This window comes from Rhinolophus ferrumequinum, chromosome 27 (genome assembly GCF_004115265.2).
Source record: "Rhinolophus ferrumequinum isolate MPI-CBG mRhiFer1 chromosome 27, mRhiFer1_v1.p, whole genome shotgun sequence".
Classification (NCBI taxonomy): Eukaryota; Metazoa; Chordata; class Mammalia; order Chiroptera; family Rhinolophidae; genus Rhinolophus; species Rhinolophus ferrumequinum.
In genome coordinates, this window is record NC_046310.1 from 17,550,360 (window position 1) to 17,578,273 (window position 27,914).

A 27,914-nucleotide genomic window follows, 5' to 3' on the forward strand; every position below is an offset into this window, starting at 1 on the left:
GAATGAGAAGGCTTACATTTATTCTAGGAGGCTAAGAGTTGAAATTTAAGAACGGAGACAAAGGAATACATAACTGAGCAAGCAGTTAAACTAAGTCTAAATGACTGCCAGACTTAGAATCCATGTAAACACTGTAGCTTCCTTTTAAAATATTTTTCTCATGATCTACAAGGACAATATGAAAGGCAACATAATAGGGGGGAAAAAAACCCTGTTTTTTGTTTGTTGGTTGATTTTGCTGGACTACTTAGTTTTAAACTCTGCCTCGTTTTACATGTGGCTTCGAATATACTTTTTCTTCTTTAATTTTTTTCATTATATTCTCCTTGTAAAATTGCCAACACAGTTAAAGACCTATTTGACACCTACTTTGAATTTCAATGCCTTCTTCCACCTCTTCCGTGATAATCACTGTTAAATATTGGGTGTTTATCCTTTCAAATCTTTTTCTATGCATATGTATGAACCTAGAGAAAATATGTAGTATGGTTGTGTATGGACTTTAAAAAAAATACAGATAGTGTCACACCAGGTGTATCTTTCTCATTTGTTTTATTTTTTTCTTTCAAGAATATATTTTGGAGTTTAGTTCCGTATTTCTCATAGAGATCTATTTCATTCTTTTTTTTAATTGTGTATACAATTTCATAGTTTATCTAGACCATAGTTTAGTCATTCTCCTCTGAAGGATACTTATTTAGGCTGTTCACACCTGTACTCAGTTTCCGTACTCACAACACTTCCAACACCAAATGTGTGGGTTTTCCACACCAAGCAACTCTCTAATTCTTAGCAGACACTAATTCAATTCTGACACTAACTGCCTGGAGTTAGCACAGACCCCACAAGTTAAGGCTCAGTCACACAAGACTGTCCCTCCACTTTAGATACCAATTGCAAGTCCCTGGCGTCACCTGTACCTCTGACAAACTGACCATAAATAGGAGTTCCCATGACACCTTCCTTGGGTTCGACAATTTGCTAGAGCAGTTCACAGAAGTCAGGAAAGTACTTTATTTACTATTCCCTGTTCATTATAAAGGATACAAACAATGAACAGCTAAATGGAAGAGACGCATAGAGCAAGGTCTGTGGGAAGGGCCCTGGAGCTTCCATGCCCATTCTGTGAGCACCACCCTCCGAGCAGCTCCATGTGTTCACCGACCCAGAAGCTCTCCAAACCCCACAATTTTAGGTTTTAATGGAAGTTTCATAGTCATGATTGAGTAAATCATTGGCCACTGGTAATTGAACTCAATCTCTAGCTTCTCTCCTCTGCCCGGAGGTTGAGGAGTAAGGCTGAAAGTACTAATCATAGGGATGGTTCCCCTGGCAACCAGTACCCCATCCTTAGTGGGTTTCCAAAAGTCATCTCATTAACGTAAACTCAGGTAATGTTTATTTAAAGGGGCTTATTTAAAAAAAAAAAGTTCCTTTCACCTTTATGCTCAGAAATATTTCAGCATTACGGAACAAAAAATAAATATTACCACAGAAGATGCTTCTATTGCTCTTATCACTTAGGAAATCACAGAGGTTTTAGACGGTCTATGCCAGAAACTGGAGATGAAGACCAAAATACGTACTTCTTATATCACAACACCATTACAAATAATGTGCAAAATCCATTCCTATAAATGACCCATTATGCACATACATAAGTTCTCTAGGGTAAATGTTGAAATGTGTAATACACAATTTAAATATTAATGGATAGTGTTAAATTATCCTGCAGCATAGCACCAGTTTATACTTCCACCAGCAGATATGAAAATTCTCACTTAATCTTGGCCTCGTCAACTCTTGTGATTATCAATCTTCTTTAATGTTCACCAATTTCATGAGTTGGTTCTATTAAAAACTGTATTTCCTTGAATAACAACAGAATGAATACCTTCTCGTCTATTGACACTGTCCTCTTTTATTGCTCACCGATTCCTGTTCTTTATTCATTTTGCAACGGGACAGGTTGCTTTTTATGGAGAAATTTCAAAGGAAATTCTTGATACATCGTACCAATTTTTTGTTATATAAGATGCAAATGTTTTTCCCAGTCTTTTCATTTAATTTGTAATATTGTATCACAAGAAAGCTTTTTTAATCAAGTAAAATGTATCATTTTTTTCCTTTATGATTTTCATTCTTTGTGTCATGCTCAGGACTTTAAATAGCCCAAGGCAATTAAGATATTTTTCTATATTTTCTTCTGATACTTCTATAGTCAGAATTATATCAGGGATTTTAAACCATCTTGAATTTATTTTTGTGAGGTACAGTTCTATCCTTTTTATCCCCTGAAATATAAACGAGCTGTAAAATGGAGCTAACCTCACAAAAGCTTTACTAAGATTAAAAGGGGTTATATTTTTAAGTTGCCTGGCACTCCTTGGTATATAACAAATGTTTACTACATGTTAATTGGATCCGAAATATATTTAATAAATTTTATATTTATATGGAATCCATATGAATAATTTGAAAATATAAATTAATCATTAATACAATATTTAACAGAAACAGGACCATCAGTGCTGATCATAACAACTACCAGTCAGTCCATACTGGAGAAATTCAGTTTCTGTATAACAACCAGTGGGTTAGTCATGTGTGGAAACCAGGGCTTCCAGGCAGTTCAATTGCTCTGCATGGAAGGTGTGGAAGGGTTTTAATAAGTGGGGAACAAATACTATAGAGCAGGAACTGTTTTAAGCACTATATAGTTATTCTTTAATGACCCCTCAAAATAACACTATCAGTTAGGTACTTTACTCTCCATTTTAAAAATGGGGAAATTGAGACACAAGAGGTTAAGTAACTTTTGTGCGGTTCCATAGTAAGTTAGCAGTAGAACCAGAATATGAATCCAGGCCGTTTGACTCTAGCCACAGGCTAAGCTGACTCAGTGAAATCCCAAGAGGCAGGTAATAGTCCTCCAAACGATAGGAGACTCCATACTCAGAAGTAATTTGGTCAAAGGTTAAAACATAGAGCAAAACCGGTCTGACATTAATGACTATAGTCTTTCCATTCTCCACACCAGTTTCAGCTGGAGGATCTCTGACTGTTAAGCAGTAAATGCCCAAGGCCTTGTCATGTGAACCGTAAACATGCACTGAGTGCTTACCGCAGGTGCGCTGCTAGAAGCCAGGGATACAAAAATAAACAAAACACAGTTACTGCCTTCAGGTATACAGAATATATTATATTAATAAAATCACGGAAGAGAGGAGCATAAGTCAGTTGAGGCAAAAATGGAGCAAGGCTGGTGTAGGAACACTTCCAAGAGGAAATGAGCCGAAACAGACAGAGAGAGGCGACTTGGGGCACACAGAAAAGTAGAGGGCCTGGTAGAACACACCCTATAAATCATCATTGGATAATAAATAAGAATTTTCAACTTCCACAGAATAAAATTTTCACAGGAAAAGACTTCCTCTGGAGTAGTGAAAACGGAACAAAAATAGATGTACACAGAGACCTGCAGTATTTCAGCCTAGAAGAAAACTGACTGCGTAAAAGCTCATTTATAACTTGTCCTCAGTCGATTCTTGAATATTAATTAATACTGAGATGTGGTGGCGCCTTCTTCCAATGCACTATAAAATCCTTCGCATGCTGCACACACAGTAATAACTCACTCTTCCTAAATGACAACAGGGAAATCCAAGATACGGCAAAATCAAAAGGATTCCTCTCAATTCAGCTTTGTTAAGAATAGTGCTGGACTTATAATTACAGAGTCATAGAAATGAACCGAATGGTAAAGACTATCTACTTCAATTTTCTCACTTCAGGATGAGACTGAAACCGAGAGAGATAAAATTACTTCTCCAAAGGGACATGTTACCCCCACAGTTGGCAGAACTTGCCTATTCCATCTTCAAGAAAGCTACATGAAGGAAGCTTTTAAAATCCATTTTATCTGAAGCTTCACACTAATCACATGTGATTCAGCACAATGCCCCTTTAAAGATAATCTCCATGTTGCCAAAGACTCCACACGGAGAAGCATACTTACTTTGTCAGTCTCTCAATGGTCTGCATGTGAACATTACTATGGGTTTGGGAAAGGACAGCTTCATGCTGAGCGCATTTCAAACAAAGACCACCAACACGGTTAGAGATATTAGCAGCAAGAAGAGACTCTTTGTGCTTTAGTCGCTCTTTAAGATCTTCACAATTTTTCTGAGATTCAGCTAAGTCTTTCCTAAAAAGAAGAGGGAAACAAATTCCAGTAAATGGAGAAATAAAAGTACACTACTTCCCAGCATATCATCAGAGTGATCATTACTATTATTTATGGGTGTCTGCCTTATGAGATGCTTTACATACAATGACTTAGTAACTCTTATCACTACCCTGAATTGCAGCTGTGATTATCCTAATGGACACTTGGAATAAACTGAGACTTGAATATATTAAAGAATTAGCCCAAGTTCTTATAACATTAGTCTGCCTATGATATTGGCTCTCTTTTCACAGGATCCCATCTCCATTACATTACCCACAAAACCAAAATCAAATTCCAAATGAAAATTCTAAATAGTTTCACTTAATAAGGGGGTGGGATGACATAACAAACATTCTTGACTTGAGGGGAATACCCAATTTCAAGTGTTAACATTTATAGAGCACCTTAAAAGATCACCTAAAGGGCATGAATTTTCTGCACTACTAATTCATTGTTGCCCATTTTTCTTCAAAAACATTAAAGAATTTTCTATCCATAAAGTTCTACACAGAACTGTTCTGAAAGAGAGTGGGCTATAGAAAGAAGTGCTATTTTGTAAGTAAGAAAATAAGATTTTGTAAGTAACAGCTTACAAAAGATTTTGTAAGTAACAGCTATTAGCTAGAAATATGCAGCTTGCTAAAAAATGGGCAGAGAAATTCTGTGTTTGTTTGTTTGTTTATTTTTATTTTGTGGTATAGTCCTTGGAGGAGGTTTTTCTCCAAGTTTTGGTCAAGTCACCTTGGGGAACTAAGCTTCCTTGCACAGACATGCCTTCCCTATTGTATAGAGAAGCTTCCTAGCTCAAAAAACGGGAAAGTTGCCCTTAAATTGTTGGACTACTGAAGGCAAGCACTTTATCTCTGGCTCGTCTACTTTCTGTTGTGTTTCTATTATACTCAAGGACCTAGAGCTCTCCTAACTTGCTCACTGCCCCAGAGGAAAAGCCAGTAATTAAGGCACCTGGCCATCCCACGCTACCTAAATTCCTGGGACCTGGGGAGCTTTCAGGCAGCCTGCGGGAGGTGGAAAAGATCCATAGGCAATCAAAAGGTTAAAAAAGCTAATCTAATGACAGTACGAAGTTGAAAAAACATGGAGCTGTTTTTGCCCTATTCCCAAGATAATATCTCTGACATAATAAGTTTTCTTTTTAAGTTCACATAGAAAAAAAGTCTGGACGTTCAAAGGCTTTGTAAAAAGAACCTTGGAAGCACATTCCAAAGTCAAAGGGTCTCCGTGACTATTTCTGTCAGGTGCAAGTTCAAAACACTCAAGTAGCTTTGGTTACTTGAAATGGCAAAAAAGAAAAAGAAAAAGAAAGAATTACCATAAAGCCAGAGTTTCTGAGAGTAGTGATTTTATTTCTTTCTTTGAGAAAATACCTCTTTCAATAGTCTTAAATTATACGAAAAGAAAATGAAGAAATAGAAGGATGCAGGGAGCAAAGCCTAGTTTATTGTAAGGTGGTATTTTAATATAATTAAAGATGGCATATTTGAAATCTGAATAAGCCAAAATAAATCACGTTGTTTAATAATGTATACAATAAATATAATGAGCTAGAAAATATTACTTTAAAAACCAAAAAATCAAAACACAGTCGATATCAAAATACAACAAAGATAAAAAGCAAGAAAGCAATAATTAGACCATTTTTTAAACCTTAAGTTTCTTAATGAAAAAGTAAAAATCTCTATAGAAATCCTAAAATGAATAAGGATACGGTGTGAAAAGCATAAGAGCATATTAAAATAGGTGAACAGTAACATGAGCAGTGAGAGCCATGAGTTTTGAATTCTTAGATGTCTAGAGACATCTCTAGATGTCTCTAGAAAATACATGGCCTGAAGATTTTAAATTTTATTTCAAAGTGGAATTATTAAAATGTTTTATATTGCAAATGTTTTCTATTGCAAATGTTTTCTATTGCAAATAAAATGTCATCAAGTAATTCTTATATTGACTAAAACCCGGATTTCAGCAAACATTCAAACATATTTTAAGATCATTATGCTATGACTTAAATGGATGATAATACTTTACCTCAAAAGCTTTAATTGAGATTCCAGGATTTCACTCTTTTCCTCATAAATAAGTTTCAGCCTCTCCTTTAAAAAAGAAAAACAAAACTACATTTCCTCCATGTCTTATGTTTTATGAGCATATTTTAAGTAAACTCAATGTTTGTTTCTTTGTACTCAAGAGGAAAAATAATGTGTTGTCTCAGAAAACACACATGCATACACACAATGGAATACTACTCTGCCATAAGAAAAGATGAAATAGTTCCATTTGCAACAACATGGATGGATCTTGAGATTATTATGCAAAGCAAAATAAGTCAGACAGAAAAAGTCAAGAACCATATGATTTCACTGATATATGGGATATAAGACTGAAAGCAACGAAGGAACAAGACAAACAAAGAAAGAAAAACTCATAGACACAGACAATAGTTTAGTAATTACCAGAGAGTAAGGGAGGAGGAGGAGGGTGGTAGATGAGGGTAAACGGGGTCAAATATATGGTGACAGAAGGAGAACTGACTCTGGGTGGTGAACACACAATGTGATATATAGATAAGGTATTACAGAATTGTACACTTGAAACTTACGTAATTCACTAACCATTGTCACCCCAATAAATTTTAATTAAAACAAACAAACAAACAAAGAACTACTGAGTCATAAAATGACAATAACTGACATTTTTTTTTTTTCCCCAAATTGTATAAGTCAGGTCTTACTTTAAAAAGTGTGATGCTGGGACAAACCAATTATAATCTATAAGGTCAATGACGGCAAGGATCAAATCCCATTGGAATCCCCTATTGTGATTGCTGTATATTTAACATACAATAGATATGTATGTATGACATACAACTGGATGAAGTTATAAATCGTATAATAGACGAAACTATCTATAAGCCTCTCCTGGTAACCAGTTATTCTTTCATTCAACAAATATTTATTGGTATCTAAGACGAAGATGCCTAACTTCAAGGAACTTAGATTCTAGGAAGGAATAGCAAGAGAGATGAATATTCAATTATACACAATGTACGCTATTGAGGTATATAGAAGGTAAAATGAAACCAGAGAGGCAGGAATCTGTAATTCAGCCAAAGAGAAGTAGAGGAAACTTCATGGAGGATGTGCTAAGATTTAAAGGATAATTTCCAACAGAGTAAGGCACAAGGCTGGAGATGTGAAATACTAGGTGGAAAAGTGGACAGAGATGGGTTAAGCAGGTAAGGTTGGGCCGTGGGAAGAATAAAATATTAAGACCTCTATTTAGACAACTCACGTAGTCTCCATGTAGTAGAGGCATTGGATGAACACTGAAAACTTTTTATCAGATTTGAACCTTAAATCACTCTAAAGTGTGGAAAAGGCAGACCAATACAGAAGCCATTGTAAATACATAGGGAAGAGATAAGCACATGAATAAGAGTAATCAAGCAGGAAGTATAAAAAGAAAGAATTTAATACAGAGCTATATAAAAGTAAAATTGACAGAATTTTATGACTCAATAGATATGGAGGAGAAAAAGGCATTAAATATATTCCCGGGTTTCCAAATTGAGTAGCCAGGTGAATATTGGTGCTGAAGAGGTTTTCAGACTGATTAAGGAAGGAAAAATGGAATCATAAAGATATTCAACTAATTCAAAAGAACGCAGAAAATGAGGAAAAGGGGGACAAAATAACAGATGGAACCAAATAGCAACATAGTAGATTTAGACACACGTGTCTAAATAATCACATTTAAAAAGTAGATGTTAGATTGGATAAAAAAGCCAAATTCAGCGATATGTTGTCCACAAGAAACATAGATTAAATATGAAGACACAAATACGTTAACATCACAAGGATAGAGAAAAAAGATACCACACCATGCTAACACTAATCAAGAGAAAGTGGGAATCAGTCAAAACACAAAAATATATATGCTTTTCTCTGTACCGGCAATGAGGACTTAGGAAATGAGGGGAGGGAAAAATGGGAGAGGAAAGAAGAGAAAGGAAAGAAAAGGAAGAAAGAAATCAAGAGAGTTAGAAGCAAGCCACAGAATGGGAAAATACATTTACAATAGATACAACCAACAAAGGGCTTGTATCCAAAATACATAAAGAAGTTCAAATAATCAATGTCGGATGACTCAAAATCATGAGTAGGATATTTGATCAGGAATTTCACAAAGGAGGGCACCAAATGACAAATAAATATATCAAAAGGTATTCAATCACACAAGTAATCAGAGAAATGCAAATGAAAATCACAATGAGATAGCACTGCAAGCCCACCAGGAAAACTGACAATATACTGTGTTGGCAAGGATGTGAGCCATGGTATCACTCAGATGTTGCTGGTAGAAGTGTAAACTGAAAAAAATCACCTTGGAAAGTTTGCTTTAACCTCCTCTTGAACATACACACACATACATACCCTAAGACCTGGAGTTCCACTCAAAGATACATACCCAATGTAAGTGTGTGCAACGCACACCAACAGACACATAAAAGAATAACCACCAACAGACACATAAAACAATGTCCACAGCAGCAAGATTCACAATAGCCCCAAACTGGAAACAATACAAATGTCCATCAATAGTAAATTGGATGAACACATTGTAGTATATTCACACGGTAGATCCACCAATGAAAATGAACAAACTTCTACCACTTTCAATGTGTATGAATCTAACAAATACAATGTTGAATAAAAAAAGCCAGACACAAAAATACATACCGGGTGACCCCATTTATATAATGTTTAAAACAAACGGGCACAAATCAACTGGAACGTTTAAGGGTCATACTTAGGCAACTTTCATAAAAGTCAAGCTAATGATTAGCTTAGGGGAATAAGGAGGCAGTGATTGGCAGTGGGCATGAAGAGGGCTTTTGGGACATGGCAATGTTACACATCTTACAGGTGACAATTACACGGGTGTTCATTTAGAAATAAATCGTTAAGCTGTAAATTGTTTTGTGCACTTTTTTGAATGTATGTTAAACTGAGTCATTAGAAAAGTTAAAAAAGGATGGCTTGATCAACCAATGTAAATATTATGGCATGTGCTGTAAGGTTCAGAAGACGATGATTGATATGTGGAGGTCATTAATGTCCTTACAAGAAAAGGTTTAGGGGGATACAGGTGGTAGAAGCTCAAGTAAAGTGTGTTGAAGAGGAAATGAGCGGACAGTGAGGAATGGAGACGCGAATAAAGACAACTGTTGGAAAGGTTTTGATATTTAGGGGAGCAATAGTTGGGGGATGGTTCGAAGGGTATGTAGGGTCAAGAGAATATATTTTGTATTTGTTTGCTTTAAGATAGGAGCTATTAAGGCATATATTCTGTTGAGAATAATGCAATCAAGTGGGATAAAAGATAAAAGTGCAAGAGAAGATACTTGAAAGAGTGAAACCCTTGAAAAAAGTGAAAGATTTGGAATACAGAGCACACAGAAGCAGGGGATCGACCTTGGACATAGAAAAAGAATGAATCTACCGGGGGTGCCAAAAAATGTATACACATGACTTGTATTCATCTTTTTTTACCAGTATACGTTGAGTATTACAATTTTAATAGTTTTTTTCTTTCTTAAAATGTGTATACATTTTTTTTGCACCCTCTGTGTAACAGTTCTAAACACAACACTAAGAGGAGATATAAAAGAGAAATTAATTCTAATGTGGGAAAAGGGGGAGTGGAAGCATGTGATGAGGGAAGGTGGATGGGGAGGGGCCATTTGAACTGAGCCTTGCAGGCTGAAAACATTTTGATAGGTAGAAGATAAGAAGAAAACATTTTAAGTTGGGATGATTGCAGAAACCAAAGCCAGTTATTCAAAGAAAAATAGAAGCAGATAATACAGTTATGAACTAGTAAATGGTCTGTGTGCCTACAGCTGTATTTGTGAGAGTGACAGAAGAGTGAGACAGAAGTCTGGCAAGACAGTTGGAGGCAAATTCTGGATGGCTCAAGAAAATGGTTTTAGTTTTGGGTATTAGTGATTATCATAGATTGTTCAGCTGAAGAAAAAACACACAATTTATTTAGTCTTTCCGATACTTTATAAAGAAAGGAACTCTTTCCTAAATAATAGAATAAAGCTTGGATTAAGGATTGAGAAAGGGGAGGGAGATTAGGACCAGAAAGAGCCTTTAGAAAACTGTTAACAATAATACCTATAGATTATAATGAAAGCTGAACTATGACTCAACCGGGTACAACACTATTTTTACATTTTCATCGTTGTTGATTGATTCTGCCATGTCAAATTTGATGCAAAGAAGACTTCAAGCAAGAGAAAGAAAAAAGGTTTGTTACACAGATCACAGGATTTAAAAGTACCACTTGATCTTAAAATAAAATTATTTTAAACTCTTTGGGAAATGAGGATATTCAAAAGCAGCTGTGTATACAGAGGAATTTAGAAAGCCCTAGCATGCCCAGGGAAGACACATGTGCAGAACAGTCCTGAGTAAGCTTTACTTTCAGGCTGATCTCCAGGCTCAGAGCAAGGCTGGCTAAATGATGATGGACTGCCCCAGCACAGAGCCAATCTGCAAAGCCTGGGAGAGATGGTGGTTCTATTCTTCTTTAGTGTGTGTTTTTTTGATTGGTTGGTTGGTTGGTTGTTTTAGCTCCTGGCATTAAAGGACTCTCTGTCAAACATCAGCTAATGAAACAGAGACTTCAGTGATCACACATAACAAGGAGTAGTCTTTACAAAAATAGTTTGGAAAAGTCTTAAAACAAAAGAACTATTACAGCTTTCAACAATAAGAAAGACAGAAAACCTTGGAGGAAATGGGGCATTTGAGTTACCACAGTACAACGATTCAGTTCAACTACCAATTTTCAACAACAACAAAAGAAATCACAAAGCACACGAAGAAACAGTAAAACGTGGCCCATTCAAAGGAACAGAATAAATTGACAGAAACTATTTTTAAGAAACTACAGACATCAGACTTACTAGACAAAAATTTTAAAACAACTGTCTTAAAAATGCTCAAACAGCTAAGAGAAAACATGGACAAAGAACTAAAAGAAATTAGGAAAACAAATTATAAAAAGGAACTAAACAGAAATTCTGGAACTGAAAAGTATAACAACTGAAATGAAAAATTCACCAAAGGGATTAAAGAGCAGATTTGAACAGCAGAACAAAGAATCAGCAAACTTGAAGATAGGACAGTTGTAATCACTGAGTCTGAGGAGCAGAAAGCAAAAAGAATGAAGAATTATCATATGATCCAACAATTCCATTTCTGGGTCCTTATCCAATAGAATTGAAAGTAGGGACTCAAACAGATATTTTGCATTGATGGTCATAGCAGCCTTATTCACAAGAGCCAACAGGTGGAAACAACCCAAAAGTCCACCAACAAATGAATGAATAAACATACAATGGAATAGTATTTACCCTTATGAAGGGATGAAATTATGACACATGCTGCAACATGAATGAACCTTGAAGGCGTTATGCTAAATGGAATATGCCAGACATACAAGAAGGACAAATAAGCGTACTGTTTGATTCCACTAATGTCAGGTACCCAGAATAGGCAAATTCAGAGATAGAAAGTAGAAGAAGTTACCAGGGACTGGGAAAGAGGAGAATGGGAGTTATTGTTTAATGGGGACATTATCTTTGTTTGAGATGATGAAAAAGTTCTGGAAATGGATAGTGTTGATGGTTTCACAATATTGTGACTGTAATTAATGCAAATGAATTGTACACTTAAAATGGTTAAGTGGTGAATATTTACAATGCTAAATTTTATGTTATGTACGTTGACCACAATTTTTAAAAGCACAAAAAAAGAGTGGATGCATAAGGGAAAAGCACCCAAAGACTCACCAAATCTAGCTTCCATTTCTCGGCCTCCCCACCAGGTGCAGCTTTGGGAACATCTGCATTGCCGTGGGAAAATGATTTCTTGGCAGCTTCCTCCACCCTGGAATCTTCACCTGTTGTAATCCAAGAATTCTGTAGGTTTCCCTAAAATAAAATATGTCAGTAATTGCAATCGACATTTAACTTTCAATCAACATGCATGTTTTACAAATGGAACACTGATTCTTATCTGTGATGTAAGAATCAAAAAGCAGATGCTTCTAAACCACAAATCAAGAATGATTTTACATTTTCTGGCTACTAGGGTCATATTCCACAGCAAGTGTTACAAAGTCAAATTCCTCCAGGTACAGACAATAATGTAAACGAGCAAAGGGGGCTAGATGCCAGTGTATTCAACAAATGAACTTATCTCTTCCTTCTCTGAAGATATATAGTCTTGAAACACATAGCTCTCTCTTGGTTTCTCTTTCATTTTCCACATTACATAAAGGCACGGCTAATAATAATAATAACTGTTAAGACACACGGTGTTTGCTATGTGCTAGACACTGTTTATGTGCTCCACATATATTCATTTAATCATTACAACAACCCTCTAAGTTTCACTGTTATTTTCATTTTATAGAGGAGGAAACTGAGTCACAGAGTAACTTGCTAGAGTCCCTCCTGTAGGAGGTAGCTAAGAAGTGGCACAGCTAGGAGCTGAGCCCTGGTGACCTGACTCCAGAGTCCATGCCTTACACCACTATGCTCTCTGCCTTCCCAGAAAAATATTTATCTTTTCTGAGTAAAACAGTGCATGGTGATAAACAGACCTGACATGGAGGCTGCATGTCGGATTCAAACAGGAGTGGTATGGGCCATTACAAACCATCCTAAAGCAGCAGCCACTACTCAGTACCAGTCAATGGCTGCCACAGGTGAATGCAAACTCACATTACCAAATCTTTTGATTTTTTTTTTTAAAGATAAGCCAGATATCTGGGTCTTCATTTGAAACACTGTTCAATACTGGTTCAAGATTCATCAAACAAACAAAACAGGTCTACCGATGGAAATCGGTGTGCCCACTATCAGCCTGCCCCCTTTGTCACCCTCTCAACATTCAATGAAATAAGCAGCCCAGAAATCTGGGTAATTTATCTGTGCAACAAGGACTGAAATGCTTATGTTAATTTAATTCAATAGATAATTATGACCTTTGCCAATGGCCAAAAGTTATGGTAGTACTCAAAGAGAGGACAGGTCCCAAACACAGAACTATATACTTCAGTATCATATCACCTAGAGTGTGGTAAACCACATTCATCCAAAGGAGAATCCTGAAATTCTACTCCATATTCTTCCGGAAGTTTGGTTTAATACAAACATTTCTGTATATAATACCTACTACGTTCAGGCACTGTGCTAAGCGCTTAGAGAGCAAAAATAAGCAAGACCAATCTTAGTCTCAAGGAGTTTCATGAGGGAGAGAAACATCTAAGCAGGTAACTTCAATTTAACAGGGTGTTAGGCCGGAGGTGTGCATGGGGGAGTATGCCAGAATACAGGAGAGACGGTAAGAGCAATGGGAAATTCAACGAAGGTTTTCAGGAGACACGGGTGTGATTATCTTGAAGGATAAATAAGAGCAAGCTGGATGGGAAGGGCATGCCAGGAAGAGAGAACATCTGGAAAAAGTCACAGAGGTGTAGAGGCGTGAAATAGGCTGGTGCCTGCAGGGGACTCAGGCAATTCAGCAATACTAGACGTTGAAGCATAAGGAAAGGGTGTCAGAAGGTGAAGTTAGAGAGTCAAATAAGGGTGTGGAAAGAGTGGCATAAGCTTGAACTTGATTCTGTAGGTAGGGACAAATCTCCCGAGATGGACTGCATTCAAAATTGCCTAGGAGAGCAGTGAAAGAGGGTATTAATTTCCTGCAGAAAAACTGCAGAAAGCGTGTAAACCTCAGATCGCTGCCTTATGATGTAAAATATTGTCATTCATTGGAAAGAAGTGCTAGCCTAGCTGACACTTTGCTCTTTCACAGATAGCTTTAAAAAACTTGAATGGTATTTTACCAAGACTTTAAAAATCAAATTACATTTACACCCGTGAAGATCCCTGAAACCTTTGATTTCTTAACTGAAGAGAGTGGTTGGGATTGGAGGGGATGAGACTAGACATGGAAAGAAATGGCTCAGAAAATTTGCTACTTTATTTTTATCTTAAATTATTTCATTAATTTTATCATCAGCACTCAAACACATTATTTAATGTGTACTAGACAGCAGGTGAAACACATGACGTGGATTATATAATTTAATCCTCACAATAATCCTATGAATTATGTACTATTATTAACCTCCATTCTATAAATGAGAAAATCCACGCTCGTAAAGGTACAACAAAATATAGCTGAGAGCTGCATTCTGCTCTATACTGCAATAATAGTATTCTCTTATGACAGCTCTATACTTATTATTGTTATTTACATAGACTTGTATATGTTGGAAAAACCAACTTGCATTTAAACACTGAAGCTCACTGCTAAAATAATTTCATCTTTTGTTGATTCCAGTTCTTTCCACCCATGGTCCATTTGGGATGGCTTCAGAAAAGAGAAAGGGTGTGAAATTTGAAGCAGTAAATGAACTGCTTTTCATTAAAATACATACGTATTTTTGTTACCTGTGTTTTACATTCATTCTGATTTTATACCTCACATTACCAGTGATAATCATCCTTATTTAGCATTGATGTAACAAATCTGAATAAAATCTCAGCATTTAAATAGTAACTGTGAAATTTTATAAAACTGTTTGATTTTTTCCCATTAGAAATTTGTTAACATGAAATGAAGCCACAAAATGCACTATTGATAAAATTTTAAACTTAACATTTTTTAAACATTTGAGTATTTTTTGATACTTTAATTGCTTGGAGAATTCTAAAAATAGCTAAACTATAAAGTGTAATATCCAGAAATAATACACTACATCATATGTTTCAATCACACAGGCAGAAAGTAACCTAATAAGCATTCGAACCCAAGCATTCAGAATCTATCTGCCAAGTCTTTTGGGTTGAAAGCAACAGGAATATAACTCAAACAGGCTTAAGCCAAAAAGGAGTACTGACTAACTGAAATTTTCAAAGAGCGATTTTTGGCATCAGGCATAACTTGATCTATGCGTGTGAAGAATTCCAAGTTTCTTTCCTTTGTGTTGGCTTTGGCTTTCAATGGTATTTTCTCCACTTGGAAAACGGTTGCCTAGAAGCTCCAAGTTTAAATCCCACTGTCTGAGCAAAGCCTTATGAATAGATTTCCTCTTCACAAACTCTTCCAACAGCATCCCAGAACTGAGTCTGGTTGTCTCTGATTGGGTGGCCTTGGTTGCCATAGTTGACCAATTACAGTGGCCATGATGCACAAGTCTCTGAGGGGAAGACTTGAATCATTGGATCTGTCCTGAAGCCGCAGGTGTGGTCAGACCAGTTCAAAGAAAGCCAGTTACAGCAGCTGGAGAGGAGCTGCCACGAAGAGGTGCAGGATCTGGGGAGGCTCTGAGACCAGGAAATATGTCGGGGGAGCACTGACATTTTCTACTTCCCTCTCCCCACTGGCGAGATGTATCTGCAGAGGATATGCCATTTCACACATCAGGGGAAGATGCTTGTCCAGAGTGACTTCAGGGTCATCACTGAGTTCTTTTTTGAGAAAGTTGGAATAGTTGAGATTGGCGGGGCTTGTTCTTTTTTCCCCCCACTTAACTGGACGGTCTTACAATCGCTGTGGCGTCTGTATTGGTTTGGGATTAAACACATAGCTTCTGTGGCAAAGAAGCCAGGAAACACATCCCAGCTCTGCCACCTTTAGTTACAGGAAAAGTCAATGGAATCACATGTACACATTATACACATATATAGCAGCTGGCAGTTTGTGGTTAGTAATTAGTATTTATGTTACGATATTATTGCAATCATTATTATTAAATATCAAACTCTTCTTTTACTGGTTCAGAGATTTCAGTGATCAGTTATGTTGAAAACTGACCTCTGTCTTCATAATCGAAACAAAGCACTATGATATAACTATGGGAAAAATACTCACTCTTTACTGAAATTATTTTTTGTCTGAATGCTTGAGATTAAAAGCTTTTTCAGTTGGATACTTTGTATGTCTTTGTCATAAGCCTCAGAAATACACTGTCATAAAAAGACAACAAAAGGCCATGCATTCAGACAAGTATCAGAGCCTCTATTTTTCTCTTTGTAAATACATTTTCTTAGATTTGTTTTATTACACGGGTAGTACATGCTCAGTCTAGGGAAATAATGGAAAATAGAGATAAACAGGTGGAAAATAGAAAGCATGCATATCCTCATCACACATAGTTAATAACTTTTCATATGCTCACATATGCACAACATGCATTTTTAAAAATTAGATAATTCTGCATATACTATAAAATTCACCAGACTTGGTAAAGATTCTTCTATGTGAACAAAATTTCTTCTAGAACTTCATTTTTATTTGCACTAGTTTGGTATCCAATAAAATGAATGAATAAGAAAACCAGTTATCTGAAGGTAACTGTTGGCAGGAATATGCCATTTTACTAAAATGTCAAACTCAATGTGTGGTAAGTGGCCAGGCTTTTTGAAAAGGACAGAAACTAAATTTATTATAATAATTTTATTTTGTGTTAACAAAATTCAGGTTGCATTTGTAACTACATGCTAATTCTGAGACAAATAGACGACACAAAAGAAATTGATTTGGGGTATGTTTTCTGACAATTACATGTGAGCACGACTGCTTTCCTTCATGGTGTATATCTTTGATTTGCTCAGAAGGATCGAAACTGTTTGCCAATAAAAAATTCCTGGGGATTTATCAGTTTTCTTGCTGTAGAAGCCTCTACTGAGTCATCATCAATTTTCTGTAGTTGTTTATTGCTCAGACTCTACAGAGCTTTGTCAATCACTCAGCATGTGATTAGATGGTTCTCTAATCTTTTGTTGCTTGAAGAAATCCTGCATCTTCTACAATGTTTACAATTTGGCATCACAAAATGTTTTTCTCATTATTATTATTAATTTAACATACCATTTAGAATAGAAATATTTAGAATATCCGACAATGTATAAGGGAATGACAAGTGACTTGACAGAAGGAAAGGAAAGATGTTAATGTAAATACAGAGGGTGCCAAAAAAATGTATACACATTTTAAGAAAGGAAAAAAGCTTATTAAAATTACACTGATGGCAACCACTTTGAGCACTTCTTGTAACTGCAGAAGTCAAACGTATTCATTTTTTGTTATTGGTACATATTGAATATTCCAATTTTAATACAGTTTGCTCCTTTCTTGAAATGTGTATACATTTTTTTGGCACCCTTGGTAGACTGGAGCTTGATTTTGTACATGGTTAGTTTATTAAGGAATATTTTCCTCTTGTAATTTTATTTATAGCCTGCATTTCTTTATATTACACCTGTAAAAGTAAGGCCTTCTACACCACAAATTTCTAAATCCATTCCTATGGTTAGACACATTAAGATTCATATATTATAAGATGTGTTTTTCCTATTTCAAAAGAATATTCATATTAGACCAAAGATATTAGGTATAAGATATTAAGCCAAATTCCCATAAATAAAGGAACTCTTTACCAATTCTTTCTAACGAGACAGGGTACAATGTAAAGTTGTTTGTTATGTTATTCTGCTTTTCTTCTTTATTTTAGACAGGATATAAATGAGTACAGTTTTTGAGGATCATAGAACTTCTCGTCCCTATTGATGAGGATCCATTATAATACTGATATCCACATCTTCAGTTACCTGCTATTACCAAGTTAGTTTAAAGGAATCTGTACTTTTGTCTTAGAATCTGTAAACAAAGACAGAACTTGCCTACTTTTAAAAAAGATTTTTATTAAAATATAGCTAACATGCACTATTATATTAGTTTTAGGTGTATACGATAGTTGTTCAACATTTATATACCTAAAGTGATGACCGTAAGTCCAGCGTATTATGCTGTCACAATATTACTGACTATTTCCTGTGCTGTACATTACATCCCCATTATTTGTTTTATACCTGGAACTTTGAACCTCTTATTCCCCTTCACTTTTCCCCCTCCTTTTTACATTTTTCAATTACAATTGCCATTCAATATTATTTTATATTAATTTCAGGTGTACAGCATGGTGGTTAGGCATTTGTACAATTTAAGAAATGATCCCCTGACTAGTCTAGTACCCACCTGGCACCATACATAGTTATTACCATATTATTGACTATATTCCCTGTGCGTTACTTTACATCCCCATGACTATTTTGTAACTACCAATTTGTACTTCTTAATCCCTTCCCCTTTTTCACCCTGACCCCCAAACCCCTCCCATCTATCACCCCGATAAATATAATACCCATCTGACACCATACATATTTATTACAACATTATTGACTATATTCCTTGTGCTATAAGCTACGTCCCCATGATGACTTTGTAATGAGAAATTTGCTACTAAAAAATAACACATTGTATCTCAGATCTTTGAATGAGTATACATGCCAAGAGTTCTAACGAGTAGCCTATTTTAATATAACTTTTTGAGAAAAGCCATCCACGGAGGGAAATTTTGTAAGGAAAAGTAATGAAAAATGAAGATAGAAATGAAATATTCTTTAAACATTTTTAGCTTTAAAAGACAATCTGCTTGCCTCTTCAGGTGCTGGGGCATAAACTCGGGAACAGCTAAAGGTCACGTGGGCTACTCCCTAAGTCCAAAGCGAAAATTCAGAAACGAAAAAAAGGAGGCTCTTCTCTTCTCTTCTGAAGGGAATTTTTTATCCCAGGGCCAACAAACATGGTTTGGTTCAATACTGACAAGCTATTCCTAACGTATACAGAAAGGCAGTATAATCTGAGGCTGGGTGAATGGATTGGGGGTCAGAAAGCCCCATGTTTGAGTCTTAGGTTTGCCATTTTCTAGCTTCGTGACATTAGACCAGTTATGCTGATTACTTAACCACTGTGTACCTTAATTCACTCATCTGCAAACAGACATAATAAAGGTGCCTTATGTGGTTATTATAAAACTGAAACAATAATATGTAATTAAAGTGCTCAATACAGAGCCCCAAACCTCATAACCATGAGGTCGTCAGTAAATATTAATTATGTATTACTATGTAACTATTTAAACTAGTTTTCAAAAAAGGCCTTGAGAAACACTGAAACCCTATATTCGAATTCATCAATAGCTGTGCAAGATCTACCATCAACATAGCAATAGACTCGTTAAAAAAAAGCTGAGGAAAAAAATGAAGATACTATTTTTTGATCTGTTTATATTTAAGATACTCTAAAAAGTTTAATTTGCATGAAAACTCAGTGCAGCACCATGCAGTTTGCTGACATGCCTCAGTTCACCTATACAAGTAAAAAGTAGGGGTGACAATTCTGTAACAACAAAATAACACAGAAGACTAAAATAGATTATCAAAGTCACCTGACACCTCTGCAACAATCATTTCAATATCTGCATTGTATTTAACTCATGGGAATGTTTGAAAAAAAACGAAACCTCTCTACGACTCTGTCCTTTCTTCAATTATGGCTATAGTTTTCCTTAGCAAGTTTCCTTCGTTCCCATGGCAAAGCATGTGTGCTTTAGCCACTTCCTTCCCCTTTTACGTTACTCACTTCTCTTGCCTTCTGATTCACTGGTCTGCCTGATTTCCTTTCTCACTTTACTTCCCCTTTTTTTACTTCTTTGCCATTGTATAAATATTGTAGGCTATGAATAATTGAGTCACAGTTTGCTAAGTGACTACATATTTAAAGAAAAGCAAAAGAACATATTTATTTTTAAAATGAGCTACTTCTAAGTACTTTTTGTATGGCTGTGTCATCTTCAAATTAACATTAAAATAATAAGCCACTAAGATGGAATTTTTAACTACCAATAACATAATGATATGAATATTCAGAAAAAGTCATATAGTGAAGGGAAAATAGCTGAGAGCAAACTGAAATGTAATTGCAGAAAAATAAACTGAAATATCAGACCACTTCATTATTCAAAGTCAGTACAAGCAGCTACTTCTAAACAGCAAATTCTAACACACAGAACTCAAGGATGACAAATGAAACATCAGGCCAGGTCAATAAAAAAATGTCAAAAACAAAAATTAGAGGACACCGAGGTAAAACATTAAGACACACATTTTTTTTCTTAACAGAAATGATTCACTAATGACAACTCTTTCCAAACCACCGAAGTCCCTTGTAAAATAAAGCTGCCACGGGTAAGCACTAAAATTTCCTGACAGAAAGCTGAACTTGTCTCCTAAAGCAGGATGAGCTGTGAAGAACTAACTGCATCTTATTTTAAATACTCTTTAAATATCATCCCAAGAATTATAGAGATCATTTAATCCACTGTTGTTCAAAATGTGGTCCACTGAAATGAGAATCACTTAGGCAACTTGTTAAAATTTCATAGTTTTAATTCAAGGACTTGACCCAGGGCACCTGAGTCAGACTCTCAGGGGGAAAGGAGCTCAGGAATCTGCACTGTCAACAAGTGTCCCAAATGACTGCTACTCACATTAAAGATTAAGAACTGCTAATATAGGTGAAGCTTCTCCAATTGCCAGCGAACACACGAGGGCCCATGAGGTTAAGCCATGTTGGAAAGCCCTATAAAATTACAGGACTGGCTACACACATACAGCCTAGGAGGGACAAGGGGAAGACTAACATTTTGATTCTTGGACCTTCAGGTCAGTGTTCTTTCTGCTACACCATGCTGATAATCAGACTTAATTGGAATTCAGAGCTCAAGGAAAATTTAGAGAAATACAACAGAAATCTAAGCTGTAGTTCTGGATTTAATGAAGTCCTTCCTATATAACGCACTTCCTGCTTTCAGACCTGCTCTTTCCACATGGGAAAACAACAAATGGTATGCTCGAGAGGAAACTGGAGTAGATATTAGACATTACTACATTATTTCATTTAAGGATTCACTCCACCACAGTGAATTTTAACTTTTGAGGCCCCAAGCAAATACCAGCATAGTACTTTTGCCAAACTTCAGAAAGAGAATCTAAGCAGTTGAGAAGGCTGGGGGAGAGGGCAGGAGGGAATATTCGAACTAAAATACAATTATGGCTTTAAAAAAGGCTCACAGATGCATCCAGAAGTGTTTGTTCCCTCATCGCTTCCTCTTGTCTTTGAGATTTCAACTCTTGTTGGAGCCGTTCATTGTCAAGCACAACTACTTGTACCCTGTTTTTCATTCCAGAGAGTTCCTCCTATAAAAAGCAGAAACAGATACCAAATATGTTCAGCATATTTAAGCAGTGCTGTTATTTATTGATTACTACTTATTGATTATTTATTGATTACAATCCAAAAGCATGGAAGACTTGTGCTCTCTGTACATTTTCTGAAGTACTATGATTATATTTAGACAAACAAAGCAACTGAAACATTAGTTAACAAACAAAGAGAAGGCTGGAGGTGTGTAGCTTAGTGCCTACTAATGTCCTTTTCACGGCGTTGTGTTGTCTCTGACATTTTTTTCTCCAAGGGATTAAGGCTTATAGACAGGCTTTAATTAAAGGGGTTATCTATAAGACTTAAGAATGAGGTAGACTGCTGAAAACGAAGGTAAGATATATTGATACTCATGCTGAAGTACCAATAAGTTGTTGAAAACTGAAATAGGACTAAATAGATAGCAGAGGACTCTGAGATAAAAAGGCCTGGAAAGTTACAATGATTATCTATGAACTGATAGCCAGATAGAGTGAAATAGTTCAGTAGAGAATTCTGAGTGTCTTCTTGGCCTTGCAGGGTATAATACAAGGAATTGAGGGTAAAAAACAATTAGAATAGCTATTGAGCGGCATCTCATTCTCTGAAAAAAATGCCAAAAGTATCAATATATTGATAGTACAATACTTAATAGTCAATATAACCGAAACCTATTGTGCAATATATGCAAATTCCATTCAATTACTTTATTCAGAAAAAAACCAAAGCTATAATTGAAAGCTGTGATTTAAAATATATTGCAGACTTCCATTGTTTGGTCTGGCATACAATGAGCTTAGAAGATATCATGCCCATGTTCACAACAAGAGAAAAGGTGAACAAACTGAAAAATCAGCCACTCTTCTTGAATTCATCAGAGAACTGAAGTCATAGGAAAAACTGTTATCTGCAGAACTGGAGAGACAAACAGGTATTCCTGAGAATCACAGCCAACCAGAGCATAAACACATGAGCGGAAACACCCAGGGGAATGAGTGCAATGGCAGGAAGATGAAATGCTCAGTGTAGACAAGTTTGAGAGTTGGAAACTCTAGAGGGAACTAGTGCTAAGGGGCAGTCCTACACTTTTGTGAGTTTTATTTCTAGGATACCAGGTTCTTATAGCAAAGACTAGAGAAAAGTCCCTTCATGCCTTCACCAGTAGAAGAGGAAAAGTAGCCATTTTGAAATACGCCCAAAGCATTCTGTTCTTAACAAGGCCTGCCTTGGGAGAAATGATTTTTACCAGAGCCTAAGTAACTGTTTTTGTTCGGATGCTCACTGACCTGGGGGAAGGGAGATGCCCAACTCTAGGTCCCTCTAGCCTCCTGTCTCACTTAAAGGGAGGGGAACACTGAGAAACACTTGTGAAGGTCATGTCCAAGGGGCACAGGCTGACTAAAAGACTGAGACCTAATCACAAGACGAGGGAATGCTTCCCCTACTCACACACCATACCACCACATCAAAAGGGCTCTTACACAATAACAGGAATGCATTAAAATTACTGCACATCTTACACCATATTTAAGAAGAATTCCTGAGGTAAGCCCAAAGACAAAAAAACAGGACACTAGAGGAATTTTAGACTACAGTAACAGCAAACAGTAAACACAGCCTAACTCTTAGCTAGATTAAAATAAAACCTCACACTAAATGCCTATTTCCCTCAGTTCCTTTTACCTACTACATCATGTCCTGCATTCAACAAAAAATTAGAAGGCGTACTGAAAGTCTTAAAACACAGTTGAAAGAGACTAAGCAAGCATAAAACCAACCTTGTATATGGTAGAGATGTTGGGATTATCAGGTTGGGAGTTCAAACAATTATAATTAATATGCTAAAGAATCTAGTGGGAAAAATGGATGACATGTAAGAACAAATGGGTAGTGCAAGTAGAGAAATGGACCTCTAAGAAAGAATCAAAATGAAATGCTGAAAATAAAAAACATTGTAATAGAAATGAAGAATGCCATGATAGGCTCATTAAGAGACTAGACACATGCAAGGAAAGAATTAATTAGCTTGAAGAATTGTCAATAGAAATTCCCCAAACTGAAATGCAAAGAGAAATAATGAAAAACAAAACAAAAACCAAACAGTTTATCCAAGAATTGTGGGACAATTACAAAAGGTGTAACATATGTATAATGGGAATTCCAGAAGGAGAAAAAAAGAGATAAGGGAGAAGAAATATTTGAAGCAATAACGATTGGGGTTTTCCAAAGTAAATGATAGGCCCCAAACCACAGATCCAGGAAGCTCAGAGAATACCAAGAAGGGAAATTTCAAAAAGTCTGTACCTAGGCATATTATATTCAAACTGCAAAAAAAGAGAAAAAAATTTAAAGATGGTGGGGGAAGAGGTGACCCTTACCTATAGGGAAGCAAAGAATTACATCAGACTACTCTTCAGTGGTCTGGAACCATGGAGGCAAAAATAGAATGGAATGAAATATTTCAAGTATTGAAAAAAAAAATCCACCAACCTAGAATTCTGTATCCAGTGAAATTAACCTTTAAAACTGATGGTAAAATGAAGACTTTCTCAGGTAATCAAAAATTGAGGAAATATGTCACCAGTAGACCTGCCTTACAAGAAATGTTAAAAGAAGTTCTTCAGAAAGGAGGAAAGTGATATAGGTTATAAACTCAGATCTACATAAAGACAGAAAGAGCGTTAGTGAAAAAAACATATGGAGATAAAATCTTTAATTTTTCTTAATCTTAATTGATCTGTATACATATAGATCATATACATATATACATATGTATATATAGCATGTAACAGTTTGCTCAACATCATAATAGCAACAGTGAATTTGGTGATTATAGCTTATGAATAACTGAAATGAATAACAGCAATATTAGAAACAACAGGAGGGAAGAATTGAGAACACTCTGTTAGAAGGAACTTGTCCTACCTCTGAAATGGTAAAGTGTTACTTGAAAGTAGAATTAGATTAGTGGTAAATGTAATTGCAAACTCAAGGACAGTCACTTATAAAAGTAAAGAAAAGTTCAACTTCTCTTTTTCTGCTAAGAGAGGAGAAAAACTGCAATTATATAAAACGCTCACTTAAAACCAGAGATAGCAGATAAAGAGTGAAAAACAAAACAAAAAGAAATAAAGAACAAGGACAATGAATAGACAACAATAACAAATATGGTTGATATTATTTAATATCCATCCATTAATATCTATTAAACCTCCATGGTCTGAATACACCAGTGAAAAGACAGAGACTGCCAGAGTGAATAAAAAACAAGACTCATGTATATGTTGTCTCTAAGAAACCCACTTTAAATATAAAGATGCAGGTAGATTAAAAGTAAAGGGACAGAGAAAGACATACCATGCTAACATAAATCAAAAGAAAGCTGGAGCAGCTATGTTATTTTCAGACAAAGCAGACTTCACAGGAAGGAAAAATATCAGGGATAAAATGGGATATTACATAACGATAAAGAGGTCAATTCTCCAAGAAGACAATAATCCTTAATGTGTATATGCCTAACAATAGAGCATCAAAACACATCTGGGAACAACTTTAGAACCATAAGGAGGAATAGATGAATCCACTATTTCAGTTGGAGATTTTAACACCTCTTTATCAGTAATTGACAAATCCAGCAAATCTGGCAGATTGGCAAAATATTAGTAAAGACATAGTTGAAATGAACAGCATACCATTAATCAACTGGATATAATTTACATTTATAGGCTACTTCATCCAACAATAACAGAATACACATCCATCCCAAGCTAACACAGATCATTCACCAACACATACCATATTCTGGGCCTAAAAACACACCTTAAACTAAAAAGAATAGAAATCATAAAAAGTATGCTCTCAGACTACAAAAGAATTAAACTAGAAATTAATAACAGGAAGACAGCTAGAATACTACCAATATACTTGACAATTACACAACACTCTTCTAAACATTTAGGTCACAATTCCAATCAAAATCCCAGTATGTTATTTTGTGGCAATTGACAAACTGATTTTAAAGTTTATATAGAGAGGCAAAAGACCCAGAATAGCCAACACAATATTGAAGGAAAAGAATGAAGTTGGAGGATTGACACTGCCTGACTTCAAGACTTACTCCAATAATCGAGACAGCGTGGTATTTGTGAAAGAATAGAAAAATAGATCAGTGGAACAGAATAGTCAGCCCAGAAACAGACTCACAAATATAGTCAACTGATCTTTGACAAAGGAGTAAAGGCAATTCAATGGAAATAGTCTTTCAACACATGGTCCTGGAACAAATAGACATCCCCATGCAAAGAAAATGCATCTTTTTTATACAAAAACTAACTCAAAACAGAGGATTGACCTAAATGCAAAACACAAAATTATAAAACACTGAGAGGAAGAATAGAGAAAATATTGGTGACCTTGGGTTTGGTAATTTTTTTTTAGATGTGACACTTAAAAGCACAATCCGTGAAAGAAAAAAATTGATGTCGACTTTGTTAAAATTTAAAACTTCTGCTCTAGGAAAGACACTGTTAAGAGAATCAAAAGACAAGCCACACAATGGGAGACAAAAATTTCAAAAGACACATCTGATAAATGCCTGGTATCCAAAATAAAAAAGAACTCTTTAAATTCAACAGTAAGAAAAGGAACAACCTGATCAAAAAATGAGCAAAAGACCTGAGCAGATTCCTCATCAAAGAAGGTACATAAATGGAAAATAAACATATGAAAAAGTTCAACATTCTGTGTCATCAGATAATTGAAATTAAAACAATGAGATCCCACTACACATCTCAATACTCTAAAATCCACAACACTGACAACATCAAATAGGGCAAGGATGTGATACAAAACGGTATCGGTAACTACTACAAAAATATCACATGAGCTGATGCACTGATATTGAAAAATGAAAGAAAGAAAAACTAAAACATTAACATAACATTGGGAAGCCAATGGCATTACTGACAATTTCTAAACTCCAGAGAGTCCAGCAATATAACTGTCTAATGTTCCAAGCTGTAGGTGACACATTTGCTTTCTTGATCATTATCAGGACCCCCATGAGCCATTCTTATTCAAAGTCAAGGTAAGAACTTTCATACTGACAATGGAACAGATTTAGTCTAGTAGCTTAGAATCCCTGCTTGCTCCACCCCAGCTTCAAGAGGGTGACAAATATGGGGGAACGATTAGTGTTACCATTCCAAAGCATTTGCCATCAGCTGGGCTAAAGTAAATGGGGTGGAAAGGAATAATTCTGAAACATGAGATCATACTATCAAGATATTAGACATAGTTTGGGATGGACTACTGGAAAATCAAGCAATCAGAAACGGCATGTAAGCATGGCAATTCTGAGTGTGTTGCTATACACATGAAGACTAATAGTAGCACATTTTCATACAAGACATCATTAATGTAAATTTTAATTTAGGAAGGTTTAAATTTGTAATGAGAAACTTCCCTTGCAGAACTTGACTTCTGCCTCCAAGTGATGAATGTATTGAGACTGGTCATTGATGATAGGGACGAGGTTATGCACAGTAGGCACGTTGGTTTCTTCGTGTTCGGATGAATCCTAAGGGGAAAAACAACAATAAATGAAGCATGTTTGGATTTAGCCAATCAATTAATAGCCCCATATTCAGTTTGGCACCGATGTCATATAAACAGACTAGATCATAGTGTGGCTAATAGTATTTATTTCTATATCCTACAAATTCCACGAATAGATAAGATTCAGGGATATGAACATCATTTTTTTATCGTTGACATACAGTATTACGTTAGTTTCAGGTGTACAAGACAACATAGTGATTAGACATTTATATTTATATACCTCACAACGTGATGATCACCCCAATAAGTCTGGTACCCATCTGACACTGTGCATAGTTATTACAATAGTATTGACTATACTCCTTATGCTGTACTTCACATCCCCATGATGATTTTTTTTTTTCAATTATAGTTGACATCGAACATCATTTTTTAAAGATGGAAGGTGAAAGCGGTTGTAAAAAGCACATGGCCAGTGGGAAAATGCTGGGGTAGTATAATTGGCTGGGGATGAACTGCCTGTTTGAACCCTTTGAAAATGTGACATCCTATTCAGTAATGCTGAGGTAAAGGGTCAAGTCTCTTCAGGAAAGCCCCACGGAAGAGGAGTGCTGGCTAAAGCTGCAGAACCGCTCCCCAGAGAAGGGATTCTTTAAGACAAGTGTTTGATGCCAAGTGTGTGTCAATGCGTAAAATTCTATCTTCAAAGGACTTGAGTTGGAAAAACCCGCCCTGTGGGTCTCCTTTCCCTCCTGTGTGTCTCCTTTACTGTCACACAAAACACTTCACTTCTGACGCTTCTGGTCACCAAATGTGTGGGTTTTTCCCACACCAAGCAATTCTCTGTGACATCAGGGGGCTGTCCTACAATTTGACTCAAACCTACCTGGAGATAGCGCCAGATTAGTCCCACAAGA

General features: G+C 36.0%; 1 protein-coding gene across 2 annotated transcripts in view; it reads right to left on the minus strand.

Annotated features, from left to right (window-relative positions):
• SDCCAG8 (SHH signaling and ciliogenesis regulator SDCCAG8) overlaps window positions 1–27,914 on the minus strand; it is a 206,225-nt gene that overhangs the window by 163,276 nt on the left and 15,035 nt on the right. For both annotated transcript variants that reach the window (XM_033099396.1, XM_033099395.1), the window contains exons 4-8: window positions 26,903–27,016; window positions 21,309–21,434; window positions 12,114–12,254; window positions 6,278–6,342; window positions 4,019–4,207 (exon numbers count right to left, since the gene is read on the minus strand). In XM_033099396.1, the coding sequence (XP_032955287.1) occupies window positions 4,019–4,207; window positions 6,278–6,342; window positions 12,114–12,254; window positions 21,309–21,434; window positions 26,903–27,016 (635 nt within the window). The remainder of the gene's footprint in view (window positions 1–4,018; window positions 4,208–6,277; window positions 6,343–12,113; window positions 12,255–21,308; window positions 21,435–26,902; window positions 27,017–27,914) is intronic.